General features: G+C 34.0%; 1 protein-coding gene and 1 pseudogene across 4 annotated transcripts; one reads left to right on the top strand and one right to left on the bottom strand.

Moving 5' to 3' along the window:
* The first annotated feature begins 3,598 nt into the window (after positions 1-3,598).
* Positions 3,599-13,824, top strand: LOC129887381 (uncharacterized). 4 transcript variants are annotated; one of them, XM_055962460.1, is made up of 6 exons: positions 3,609-3,679; positions 3,764-3,818; positions 4,254-4,389; positions 6,076-6,271; positions 12,889-12,908; positions 13,474-13,824. In XM_055962460.1, the coding sequence occupies exons 3-5, from the start codon at positions 4,271-4,273 to the stop codon at positions 12,904-12,906; spliced, it is 333 nt and encodes a 110-aa protein (XP_055818435.1). In that variant the 5' UTR covers positions 3,609-3,679; positions 3,764-3,818; positions 4,254-4,270; the 3' UTR covers positions 12,907-12,908; positions 13,474-13,824. The 4 variants fall into 4 exon arrangements, with proteins under 4 accessions (XP_055818436.1, XP_055818435.1, XP_055818433.1 ...); XM_055962461.1 differs by lacking the exon at positions 3,764-3,818 and having other exon boundaries at positions 3,599-3,679; XM_055962458.1 differs by lacking the exon at positions 3,609-3,679 and having other exon boundaries at positions 3,686-3,818.
* Positions 9,712-10,958, bottom strand: LOC129887382 (L10-interacting MYB domain-containing protein-like; annotated as a pseudogene).
* Positions 13,825-13,837: the final 13 nt, after the last annotated feature.

Below are 13,837 nucleotides of genomic sequence, written 5' to 3'. Positions count from 1 at the left end.
TGATTGAATTTTATTGATCGATAGTAATTTTCACAATATGTTGGAGCAACCACCTATACTACAACCTAAACCCTAATTGATTGAGGAGAGAATAAAGCGTAGGATTGCTATATTCTCTGTATTTGTTGTATTTTTTTATTTTTATAATTACACACATATATGTGTTTATATAGAAATTATTAAAGCTAACTAATTATCTCAATGGGCCTTAAAGTACCCCTTATGGGTGCATCCGAATTTCCTACATCACCCACTCACCCATAATATGAGTGCTTTTCTAATTTGAGAAATAAATTTTCTCCTCATCTCACTACTAAAAAAATTGAATTTAACGACAAAATGATTTTGTGGCTAAATAGCAAAATTTTTGCTAATCCTCCTTAGCGGCAAATTAACGACATATTTTTGTTAGCTAGGAGCAAAATAATGACGGACCAACGACGACGTTCGTAGCTAAATGCAGTATTTTTTAGTAGTGTCTCCTCAATCATTCATATAGAAAAATAGACTGTGCGACCAACATATATACTCCTAACAGATGTATAGTGCTTAGTTCTTTGATCGCACAACCTACTTTCCTATATGAATGATTGAGGATACAAGGAGAGAATTTGTTTCTCAAATTAGAAAAACACTCCCATTATGTGTGAGTGGAGATGTAGAAAATTTGAGCCCACCCATAAGGGGTGCTTTAAGATCCATTAGGATAATTAGTTAGCTCTAATAATTTTTATATAAACACACATATGGTGTGTAATTAAAAACATAAAAAAAAATACAGACAAATACCAGAGAATATAATAATCCTACGCTTTATTTTCTCCTCAATCAATTAGGGTTTATGTTGTGGTATAGGCGCTGCTCCAACATATTTTGACACCTACCATCGATAAATAAAATCCATATGTGGTTCATTCTACTCTTTTCGCTTCCGCTATGTGAAGAACAAGTAAGTTCTCTTTTATGGGTTTCATATGTTATTTGATTAGATTTAAATTACCATCTTTTCCATAATCACATTTACTTAGAAAGAATTGATGGAACTGTTTTTTATATATATTTTTTTTTATGGAAACAGACCCTACACGAGGCTCCCACCTCTCGTGCACAGTCAGGGGTTGAGCATCACCCCCAAGCCTTATCATAAATAACAAATAGAAAAATACAAGGAGGGGGACATAAACCTTACCTCCGCTCCTAGGTTGGTTCATAAGTCGGCTAACCTACTAAGGTCAGCTGACTCATCCCCAAATACAAAAAAGGACTATCTAGAAACTAGAAAGCAATAAACCTATGAGATGACTCCTCTCGGTACAAGTCAACTAAGAAAGCATAAATGAGGGAGACTCTCTCCTTCCATGAGAAAAAAGAAAGTAACCTACACTAGTCCTATTCAACTACGCTACGTATCATACATATCTAAATTGAAGAAAAATAAGTATACGAAACTTCTATGTCGCATGGGGTGAGAAAATTCTTTTCATCTTTGCCCTTTTTAGTCTTGTCGTACCAAGTAAGTCCAAATGGAAGGATGTATCAACATCAAGATCATGACTATAAGAGCTAAGGAGGATGAAAAAAGGGAAAAAAACAAAGAGTTGTAGCCAGCCGCAGCTGGAGTTGTTGTTGAGGATGATGTGGGGTTGAATTGTTGTAAGTTGCAGCTTGTATGTGATGCAGTTGTGGCTTGAACTGCTGCTTGAAGGTTCAACTGATGGTGCTTTGCACCTTGGAGGGTGCTTATGTGCCTGCACACAAACAAATAAGCAAGTAAATGGCTCCAAGTAGCTTGGATGCAGGAGGGCTGCTTCAGGTGTTGTAGCATAGTAGCTGGAATTGATGAATTGTTGGCTGCCCATCCAAGTGCAACCATACACTTTGTAATCTCTGCACCTGCAATAAAATAAATAAAAACCCTGCACAATGAGGCACAAAGGCTGAAGATCTGGGGTTTATTGGCAGCTGCTTGAGTAGCAATGTTACAAGAGGCTCAGCACTGTGCATAATCTTGAGAGCTTCCAGGTTGGTGCACTCCAGTGTTGCAGTGATTGAAGTAGCCAACAGGAAATGTAATAGAGCTCTAGATGGTTTCTTTGATACTTGTTTGCATTGTAGGAAGTCTAAAGGAGGCTTCAACTTCAAAGAGATGTTGCCTTTCTTTAGTGTGCCTGCACATAACAACTTAACAAGAAACAAATAAACAATAAAGATGCTCTAAGAGTGCTTAAAAGTGTTATAGTTGTCTAGTATATCATGCTTGTGCAAGCTGTAGTATCCTGCAATAGAGAGGCATGCTGATTTATGCTGCAGTTTTGCAAGCTCTTGGGAAAAAGAAGATGATGAGGGACTGGTGGTTGGTTTTTGCAGGTCTCTGATGTTCCCGCACAAGATGCTTTATATTTACCCCTTCATTTTAATGAGTTTCTTAACTATTTTTCATTTTTAGGATTCACTTAATAGCTGATGCTGGAAACAAGCATTCCATATTTTATTTTGCAACAACTTTAATAATCTTATCATGAATATACCAGCAATCCAGCATGCCTTCAACCATTAGGTGACAAGAAACTAAAGAAATTGGAAGAAAAAATAAGGTTTTCCACAATACTGTAACAGCAAAAACTTTATTCTTATAATCATATTCAATAAAACTAGCACAAACTTTATATTATCAAATAAGCACAAACGAGACTAGAAATTTCATAAACAAAACATAACATTGCAAGGGGATTTCAAAGCTCTTAAGAAGCCAGCAGTACTACCAAGAATATTTTGAATATACAAATTAAAAAATTAAGTACTTAATTATTTTTTTAAAATCTTACCTATTCAAGAAGAAACAAATCAACAATCCTTTGAGAGAGAGAGAGAGCGCATACGCTGATATTTGTAGAGAAAGGCTGGGAGGGGGCAAGCGTATATATATAAAGAGAAAAACAACGCTTGAGTTTTATGGAAAAATAAATTAGTATTTTTAAAAGAGTTTGAATAGAATTGAGATTCTCATATAGATGTGATAATCCATTAGGAGATTATTATTTTTAAGAAAATAAATGCACTTAATAGACTGAAATCTTAATTATTCAAATTCAAATCTTCAATAAGTGCAAATAAATAAGGTCTTAGACGTAGCAAAGCGAACTCATCATTTGTAATTTAAATCAATGAATTAATTCAATGAAATTGACTTTAATTAAAATTCATATTTATATTAATATATTTCAATTTTCTTTACGAATTCAAATTTAATAAAATTTGGTTGTCCACACTAACAAAATATAAACAAAAGAAAGACATAAATTAAAATGAGTAGTTGTTTTTCAATGAAAAATTATTTGGGTGTATACTTTTTAATAAATAATTACTGATTTTAGCGATATTTTTTATTTATTATTATTTATGATAAATCTAATATGTATTAAAAGCGAATTATGCATGCAATATAAATATTTTAAAATATATTATGAATGTTTGATAAGAAATTAATATAATATATTATAAAAGTATATAAACTTATATTATATGTGATTTATAAATCTTTCTCACTAATATATTTTAAAATATAATATAATAAATATATCTACGTAAATTACCTTTTCCAGGCACAAGCCAAAGTCGTGAAAGAGGCTGACATCTAAGTGCTCGGGTTATAGGCAAACCCGTTTGAATCTTTACTCAGGTGCCTTTTTTGCTTCCTAGGTTTTACTTAAATCGAATCTTTTGAGTTTCCTATCAACTTTTCTTTTTTGCGTGTTGATTGAAGGCAATCATCCAAACTGACATATTTTGGAAGTCTGTATCTTTATCGTCTATTTCTGGTAATTCTCTTGTGCTGGTAACTAGATGTGAGATCAAATTCAATCCTATTTATTTATAGGATTTTTGGGCAAATTTTTATCTTGTGATAGATTGAATCAGTCTTCTTTCCCAACTGAGATAGTTTAATTGAACTCGCTGTGATCCATCATAGAAAGTCCGAGACTTTATGTATATAGAAATACTATTGGTGAATTCTTAATTATGATCATAGAATCAATCAATTGTAACTGAAAGAGTTTGAATTAAACCGGATGTGAGATCCATGGAACAATGTCTGAATCTTTATGTATCTTGTAGGATATCTTTGGGTAAATTCTTTTGTTGTGTTGATTAATTCAATTCTCTTTCTAACTAAGATAGTGAGTCACTAGAAAGTTCAATTCTCCATCTACATCTGAGCTTGTCTATTCTTATTGTTTTGACCTTTGCTGTAGAATTGCAAAAAGTCGTAATGGCAGGGCATGACAACTTGAATGGGTCTACAGAAAAGTCGAGCAGTGGTATGATGGATGATTTGCCGACTTTCAATGCTGAGAATATGCAAAACAACATGAAAGTTATTCTTTACAGGTTGGTTTGAGTTTGACACCATATTTAGGTGGACTGAAATTATAGTACCTTCCTGTTTCTTGATGATTCCGGCTAGCAACAATTTAGCTGATTTTATTTTTATAAAGTCCGAACGTATCTTGATACAGACTGTCGATCTGAATTTCGTCCTCAATCATGTGAGACTGATGTTAGCCCAACTGAACAACTAGTTGAAGTTAGGGATTATATGCACCTGTAGCTTTAACTCCTTCACTAGGGCATCATTTCGGTGGAACGCCACTAGGATATAAAATAAAGAATATGACATGTATCAGTTTAATTAGATATCATACCTCATAAGATAGCCTCAGTGCTAACTTCTTTTCATCTGTGGAATAACACTCTACATTGGTATGATTAGTCTATATTATGGCCAATTGGGTTGCAGTCCTTGAATTCTTCTTATCTTCCATTCACCCAAGACTGTCACTCCTTGCACTTAACCAGAAAGTATATTACCCTTGGTGTAGTTGTATGCTTTCCTTTAATGGTTCTCGAGGAGATGCGTATAGTCCTATACATATCCGTTCTTTTACCTCAGTAAAGTCCTACAAGTACCTAAATCATCAAATAAACAGAATTATATTAATGAGCTACTCAATAATTTCCTCCAATTCAGCAGCTATAGTCCATGGCGGCTTCCAAGTACCGTCAAATATTTTTTAGAAAAAATGAATCAGTTTCTAATACTAAATTGAATACATCATGAACTACACATTATCGAGCTGCCTCCAAAATTGCAATAGCCTCGGAAAATGTGTATGTGCCTTCTCTGATTTCCTTAGCTTCTGCATATATCAAATCACCTAGAGGGTCTCTAATGCAAAAGGCGTAGGAGCTTCTACCTTGATTACATCTGGACACTCCATCTGTGTTGCATTTTAACCAATTCTCTGGAGGAAAATTCCAAAGAACCTGAGTAACCTTCAAGGCTGGCACAAATTTTTCCAAGACTCGAATTATGTTTGGCCATCTGTGTAGAACCTGTTTGATTGCTGGCTTCATGGTCTTGACAAGCAATTGGAGAGTGCTTGAAACCTGATATATAATTTTATTAACAGTCACCTAATACCCCAAACCAAGAACCACAAATTGTAATCATATTAATGGCAAATTTAACCTTTTCAATTTACAATTAATAGATGAGTTGTAGTGTTTTGAATAGTTTCTTTTTGATCAGTAAGTAATAGCTTTTTGAGTAATTGAACAGTTAATACCTGTTTTCAATGCTGCCAGAAGTCTTGGGACTATCCGTGTCATTTTGCCTCTACAACAAAGCAACCCCAAGTTCCATAAACTTATCTTAAAAAAAGGAAAAATAAACAAATCCAAGCTCTGTATTGCAACTGTCTATAAAGAAATGTAATTACTTGATCACACAGTTGGAACAGAAGGAAGAACGAAAATATGATTGAGACGGGCAGTAGATCATATGTGAACAAGTAAAATTGGATTCTTTTTGTCTTTCTAAGCTAGTGCTTTTTTTCCTTGTCATTGGATAATTCCATTTCTTTCAGAAATAACCTCTCTACCTTTCCGAGGTAGGTGTAAGGTCTCGTACACTCTACCCTACCCTCCCCAGAGCTCATTTGTGGGATCACATTGGGTATGTTGTTATGGTTGTTATTGGATATCTCCATTTATATTGAGCATTCTGTTGTTCAGCCGCACATTCATGGCAATCATTGGTGGTGTCATTGCCGGCATTCTGGGACTTACTAGCTTGACAGGATTTATCTTTTATTTTCTTGTCATGGCAATAACTTCAGTAGCACTCACGGCGAAGGCGAAGTTTTCAATCCACTCCTACTTTGACAGCTGGAACAAAATTTTGCTTGATGGACTTTTTGGCGGGCTTATGGTACTTCTTTACATTCATACTTCTATTTAGATCTCTTCTTCGTACATTCTTTGTTTATTCTAATCCTTGATCAAGAAATAATTCATCTGCTCGCTTAATCACATGCATAAGAAAAGTTTAAAAGGATAGAATATTGTAAAACAGTTACTTTCTTTCAGAATCATGCTCCCTCCATTTCAAAAAGAATGCCTCTTCCCTTTATTGACAACTATTATTTCAACTTTCTAAATGACATATTTAAGACCACAAGATTAAAGAGCACTTTGGTATATTTGACATATCTTTATTTAAGACTACAAGATTCAAAAGTCTGTACTTTCTTAAACTCCGTGCCAAGTAAAAACAAGACAAACGAATTGAAACGGAGGGAGTAATATTTTTTTGAAGCCTTGATTGATTCGTCTATCCTGCCTCATTTTTTCCCTGTTTCTTTAACACCCTTTTGGAAGATTTTTGAGTTATGAATTCTTTCCATATCATCTTTTCTTTCTTCCAATTTTTTCTTTAAGTTAACTAATTATTATAATATATTATCTATCTCGGGGATATTTTGTTGATTAGAATCATGTTTATCAGTATTCCTGTGGATCTTCTTAATTATTTTTAGGGTGATGGGTGTTGATTTCTAGGAGCCCGTTTGGATGGGCTTAAAAAAGTGACTTTTATGTATGAAGTGATTTTAGAACTTTTAAGTGCCGAAAGTTATTTTTATAAATAAGCAGTTGAGTGTTTGGATAAAAGTGCTTATGCTGAAAATAAGTTGTTGATGTGTTTGGCAAATAAGTGTTGTTAAGCACTTATTTTCTATCAAAATGACTGTAATACCCTTAAAACTGTTAATACCATAATAAATTGATTTAAAAGATTTTTAAACTCTAAAGTTGATTTAAATCAAAAGTAATTTATATTGTAAAATCACTTCCACTATAAAATGTTTATTTAAGTTAATTTTTTATAAATACATGTTACTTAAGGGGGGTGCATGAGCTAAAAGAGACACTTATTTTGGAATGAAGAGTTGTGTATTAATTATGAGAATATTAATTAAACCATTGTTCTTCCTCCAATAGATATATCCCATGTTAACGGTGAAGAGTGGATTTTACAAGATTTAATGATACGTTTTGGCACTAATAATAAATGTTGAGTTCTTCTCTGTAGAGCGTGTTTTTGGCTACTGTATTGTTCCTGGAAAGCCCTTCTCGTGTATAGTCTTTAAAAAATGTTTATTTATAAATTCTTGTGAAGGCAAATTTTTACCATTATGTTATTCACTATCACCACACAACTACCAATTACCCCCACTACTTGGCATTTCCACCACTGCCACCGCCATAAGTTGGCCTCTACCAACACTTATTCACCTCCACTGCCAATCATATCCACAGCTAATCACCATACATCGATCACCAACCTTCATTGTGCAACATCTTAATAATCATTATTAGATTTTAAATATAGACTTGACATTTTGGAGAGATACACAATAAATACTTTACACTTTAACTAACCTAATTTACGTGTTCTCTTTTTCTGAGTCACATGTCACAACCTCTTTTACCAATTCTGTAGAACTAATTATTTCATACTCAATTGAACCTCTTTATCACATTCATTGTTGAGTTTTCTTTTTCAAATAGTCCCTTGAATATGGAATTTACTCTAGTGGTGAAATACATCGAAATGTTAATACTTTGCACTTTATATGTTTAGTCAATTTTAAAAACAAATAGAGCCTTAGTTTTCCTTGTTTCAAGCAGTGTTTTAAAAAGCACGGGTGTCAAAGATGGAGAATTTGACACAAAATAAAAAGTGCTAATACAACCGAAAGCACTCCACTATAAATACAAGAAGTGGAAAATATTCATATAATACAAGCATCAAGCATTAGAAATGTCACTAGCAATCATATCACGAAACCCCATCCAATAGACATCATTTTGTTCTCCTACATCTTTGACATCTACATTGTTAGCTCTTGAAGTTGTGCCAATATCATTAGAATCAACCGATGGAATATAGCTCTCATTCTCGGCTGTTTGGAATGCATCATCCACATTGCATTTCTTTCTAATATAATTGTGAATGACCATAGTAGCAAGTACGATGTCCCTTTGTGTGTCAATGTGATAGTATGGCATATCTCTCAAAATAGACCATCTTTCTTTTCAAACGCCAAATGTGCGCTCTACTACATTTCTTTAAGAAAAATGTAAATAGTTAAATTTCTCAATGCGTCCTCTTGGCTCTTGCAATTGTCGAGTTGCACCACAGTGAAATTCAGCTAGGTGATATCTTACATTATTTCCTTTGTATGGAGCCATGTATCCTTTCATGTGTGAATATCCTGCATCAACTAGATAATATTTGTTTCCGCATGGATGTGGAAAGTTGAGCTCTTCTCTACGAAGGGCCTCAACAAATATACGACTATTGTGAGCTGCTCCTTCCCACCCAGCCCATGCAAATGTAAAACATATATTAAAATCAACAACGACGAGAATATTTTGAGTCGGATAACCTTTACGTCCAATATATGGTATCTCTTGACCTTGCGGTAATCTAGCTTTAACATGTGTGCCATTAATTGCTCCAATACAGTCCAACAAGAAGTGAATGTAAAATAAGAAATTTGGGATCCATTTTTTTTCTCGTTGAATTCTAAGGGGCAAGAAACTATCATAAAGCTTTTGTTATATAAGGGTAGTAAAGATACAATGCAGAATAACAAATTATCATAAACTGGTTACTTACTTTAAATAAAGGGAGATATCTTTGTTTACATGGCTTGTGAGCATTGCAACCATCATTATAATTTGGATGTGGTTGAATGATATCTCTTGCAAGCTTGCAAACGGCCTTTAAAACACTATGAAAGTGTCTATGAATTGTCTCTCCAGAATGTTGAAAGATATCTTGTATCATTCGATTTTCAACTCCATGTGCACAAGTCATCAAGAATATGCCTAACATTTCATGTCTAGACCTTCCACGAGTGGGTTTAAGCCCATATTTATCAGTTAGGTCATTGGATAGATCAATGAACACCGCCTTCGTCAGTCGAAAATTTTCATAACAACGAGTCTCATTTCCTCGTAATATCTCTTGGATAAACTCATTTCCAGAGCGTATTGATGTACGACAAGGTTCTTTGCATAGGTATTTTCACAATACATCAAAATATATTTACCTGTTATATGACATAAAGCCATCCACTCCTTCTACTTTCTCGGAATCTCTTCTAGTTCTTGATCTTCGTCATCTAACAAATCACTTAAATGAGGAGATACCACATTGCTAATATCCCAATTCTCCATTTAACTGAAAATGGAAATGACTCAAATTAGTAAAGAATGAGAGTTTTTCCAACAACCCAATTTCAAGATTTTTTAGAAACTCCATTGTTTCAATGCACTCATATCTATCTTCGGAAAATCACATTGTAAATCTCAAATTACTATTCCATCAAAGAAACACAACATTAACAATACATAAAGTTTACACGTGTAACCATAAGATTTAGGAATAAAACCGCAATGTCTAAACAACAAGCAATAAGTAAAGTTTACACGCACAACCCTAATGTTCGAACATTAAACAATAAAAACATTTAACCATAGCAACGCAATTAGCCCATTTTCTCAAGGTGTAACTGATAGTTATACTCCAACCAAGATTTCTGAGCTTCATCAGTTTCCATCTTAAGAAACAGTTGACGTACATCCTTCTTAAGAAACATGTTGCAAACATAGTTGTACTTTCCACTGCCAGGAGGAATATCAGAAAAATTTGCCAACATATTCATACACTTATCGATGACGGGATCATCTACCGAAGGGGATGTAGCAGTGCTTTTACTAGACATAAACTCCACTAAAGAGTGTATATCCTCTCTAAATGATGCCGCACCAGATTTTGCCTTATTTTTTTTGACTTGATTGCTAGTGCCAGTAGCATCAATTGAACCTCGTCTTTTAAGTGACGGCTTAGGAAACATAATAGAATCCACATTCTATATATCATCACTTTCATCATTCCCTCCATCACTAGGATTGATAAAGTGTTATTTGTCATAGCCACCAATATTATTTGTTCCTTCTTCATCAAGATCTACTCCGATGCCAGACATTTGTTCTTGATTCGCTGCACGTGCTCTTTCTCCAGTAGCAACAATATCAGAAAACAATGCATCATAGCGATACCATATAAGTGAAAGATCTATTTTCCCGAACTTATTGTATCGATCATCCTCTTGTAACAAAAAAATCAAAAACTACTTTAAACTAACCAAGCAATTTAACAATGAAAGAAAAAAGAAAGACATATAAAAAAATGTAAGAGATGTACCTTAATTTTTCGCTCCAACCAATCATTATCTGCCATAATTGTATTTTTCGTGGCATCCCATCATAAACCTGTCTCCCCTCTCATCAACTTCTTAAAAAGAATCCAATCTTTTTACATGTTATCCCAATGATTTTTCATTTGTTTTTTTATCATAGTTTCTTCCCGTGGCTCTATTGAATTTTTCAACAACATTATTCCATCCATCTCTATTTAAATGAGTGTGTGGTCTACGTCCTTGTGTAATTTCATTTTCACACAAATCTATAAATTTAATGTTGGCATCATCATCCCACTTAGCATTACTTCGTGCTTTACTAGTTTCCGGCATGATTGAATGTAAACAATCTGAAGAAAGGAGAAATAAACGTTCATGAACTCTGCAACATCAAAAGAAGAAGTGGAAGCAGCAGCCGCAGCAATCATGTGCGAATGACCGGGGAGAGGATCTTGTATGGTTGTGTAATTTTATCATATGTGAATAACTGATGAGAGAATATCTCGTATGTTGGTTAACTTAAAAAGGAAAACATAAATGGAGAATCTTAATGTCCCCTATCTTCCTGGACGTTCTCAACATTTCATCTACTTTAACTTCTGTTTCAGAGGCATTTTCAAAACTCCAGCTTTCCCTTTATGTTCGACCTATTTTTGTATTAGTTCATCCCAAAAAATATATTCCTGTTACTAAATTGGCAAACTATATCCCTGCTACTAAAGTAGCAAAAACATGGTCTCAAAAGCCCATCTTTTATTCACAGGCCAGTAGTATTCTTAAATTGGATCTATGGGATCCACAAAGCTTTGGCATGCACTGCTAGCTTCTTCTCATAGGTGTTGACTTTTGTAGCATACATAACATAATCTTAGAATAAGAAGGATGTTGTTCCCGAAACATGAGAACTCACCACAAGCATGCAAGCAGCACTTTACAATTATTTTAAACCAAACAAGTAGAGTTGCAGTACTCATCCTATGATCTACCAATCCATATGCCACCACATTAAAGGGTCGTTTGCATTAGAAAAAATAATATATACATTAAATTTGTGTACTATTAATATTTTATCAAGTCTGTTTAGCAGCATAAGCAGAGTAATCAGATGAAGCTTTTTTAAACTTCTCACCAGACAAAGGTTTAGTTTGACACATGAAAATCTCAGTCTCATTAGCATCTTAAACCTACAAGGAGAATTCTCAATTCTATCACCCATAAGAAGTTCATCAAGATTCTCAGCACTATCCTTCACAGGCAAAAAGGCAAACTATAATAACTATAGGCAACTCAGTGTCAATTGATGTCAATGAATTGACCTTAACATTCAACAAATCATCAACTCCATATTTATGAGGGTAACTTCCAGGCAGATAAAACCCATAACCCAATTCAAACACCAAGCAGATTAACAAAACCCAAATCTTGAATTTGTCAAAAGATCTCATTTTTAGTGGTTTCTTGATCAAATCTGTATGAACCAGATCAGGAACTGTAAGGAAAATGCCAAAATCAGTGGAATTTCTCAACAGGGTTTAACACAACAATGAAAAATCCAATGGTTTTGGGATCAGATTGTGCAGTCTTAATTGCCAGTAAACAAGAAATGCAAAACAAGAAAATGAAGATATGCAGAGATTTAACTTACCTCCTAAAGGGAATTTCTGAGGTCTACAATGGAGAGATTGTGGAGTGACAGAGGAAGAAGCAGAGGGATCTAGATGCAAAGAAGAGAATTTGGCCAGACGTTGTTGCTGAAGAAATGAGGAACAAATGTTAATTTTAGGGTTTTAGCTGAGAGGGTATTTTGGGAATTAAAATAAAATATAAGAGATATAAAAATAATTTTCATGGCTAACCAAAATGTCTTCAAGTCTTCCAAAAAAAAAGTTAGGATTTCCAACTTTTCATTTTTAGGTGACTTTAAGAACTTTATGGCTTAAATTTAGCATTTTAAGTTGGTAGCCAAACATCACAATAAGCTAAAAGGGGCTTATAAGTTGGTTTGACTTATAAGCCCATCCAAACGGGCTCTAGGTCTTTTTTCTTTTCTTTTATTCGTAACTAATAAAGAAATTTACTATATGTAGCACCCAGGGGATTCTTGGTTTGGTAGCCTATGATTACCTTTTAGTTTTGATATAATTATCCAACATAATAGTTTCACTGTTTGATTGCTGAGAGGAATTTACTATCTTTGCATGATGATTTCAAATTGTTAATCTAGCTTTATACCCTTAATTCGACACTCCATTGACATTGTTTCTTTTCTTTGCAGTCATTTGTGCTCTTCTGAACGTATCCTTGTCTGTTATAGTATTCTGAAAGATAGACTTATTCATTTTTCCCCTCCCTTAATAAAACTATTTGAACTATCTAGGCCTTCGCATGTCGCCTAGGCGTTGCACTATAGCCTAGGCTTGGCGCACCCCACTTTTTTGTGGTTTTAATAATAATAAAAAAACGTCTGTTGTCAAAATTTTCAAGTTTTACTATCATAGCAACAAGATAGGAATGACTGTACAGATATTATCAGGTTAGAGTAGCTGTCAACATATTATCCTCTTCTTCAATCCTCTATCGTAAGAAATACTAACCGGTATTGTTGGAGGAAAAAAATGTTCGGAACAAAAACACATGCATAATTGTAAGATTTTTAAAACTTTTTCAAGGGTTCTCAATTTTTTTTTTTTAAGAAAATACTTATTCAACCAAATATGGTAGTTCTGAAGAAACTTAAATAAGTTTTTCAATATTAGTGCCAATATTTTCCTTGCATTCTTGCATGATTTCTGTGTACATTTACCATATCATCCCTTGCATGGTGTTGTATACATTCCTATAATTCCTTAACACGCAAAAGATTTGCGTATGACATTGTGCATATATTCTGAGGATCCTGTGTGAGATTAAGACCTTCACTATCCTTGATGCTGGAAGCTAGCTCACGCGCACATCAAGAAGATGTTAGACATTTTCTGTACTGGATATTCAAAGTTTGCACTCATGATGTTTCTTTCTTTTAAGCTTGCTAGAAAGTATTACTGCGGAACAAACCACTTGTTCAAATTTTAGAATTGGTTTTGTTAGGTGACTTATATTTGAGTACAAAAGCTTCAGTAATTGTATAAGCAGGTAGACATTTCAAATCACTGTTGAATGATATAGATGAGCTGGTAATCTTAGCCAAATCTAATTATTCAGGTTCAGAGTTCTTGCAGTTGAGC

This window comes from Solanum dulcamara, chromosome 4 (assembly GCF_947179165.1).
Source record: "Solanum dulcamara chromosome 4, daSolDulc1.2, whole genome shotgun sequence".
Classification (NCBI taxonomy): Eukaryota; Viridiplantae; Streptophyta; class Magnoliopsida; order Solanales; family Solanaceae; genus Solanum; species Solanum dulcamara.
The sequence above is the reverse complement of the archived record's forward strand: the minus strand, read 5'-3'. Positions and strand labels throughout refer to the sequence as shown.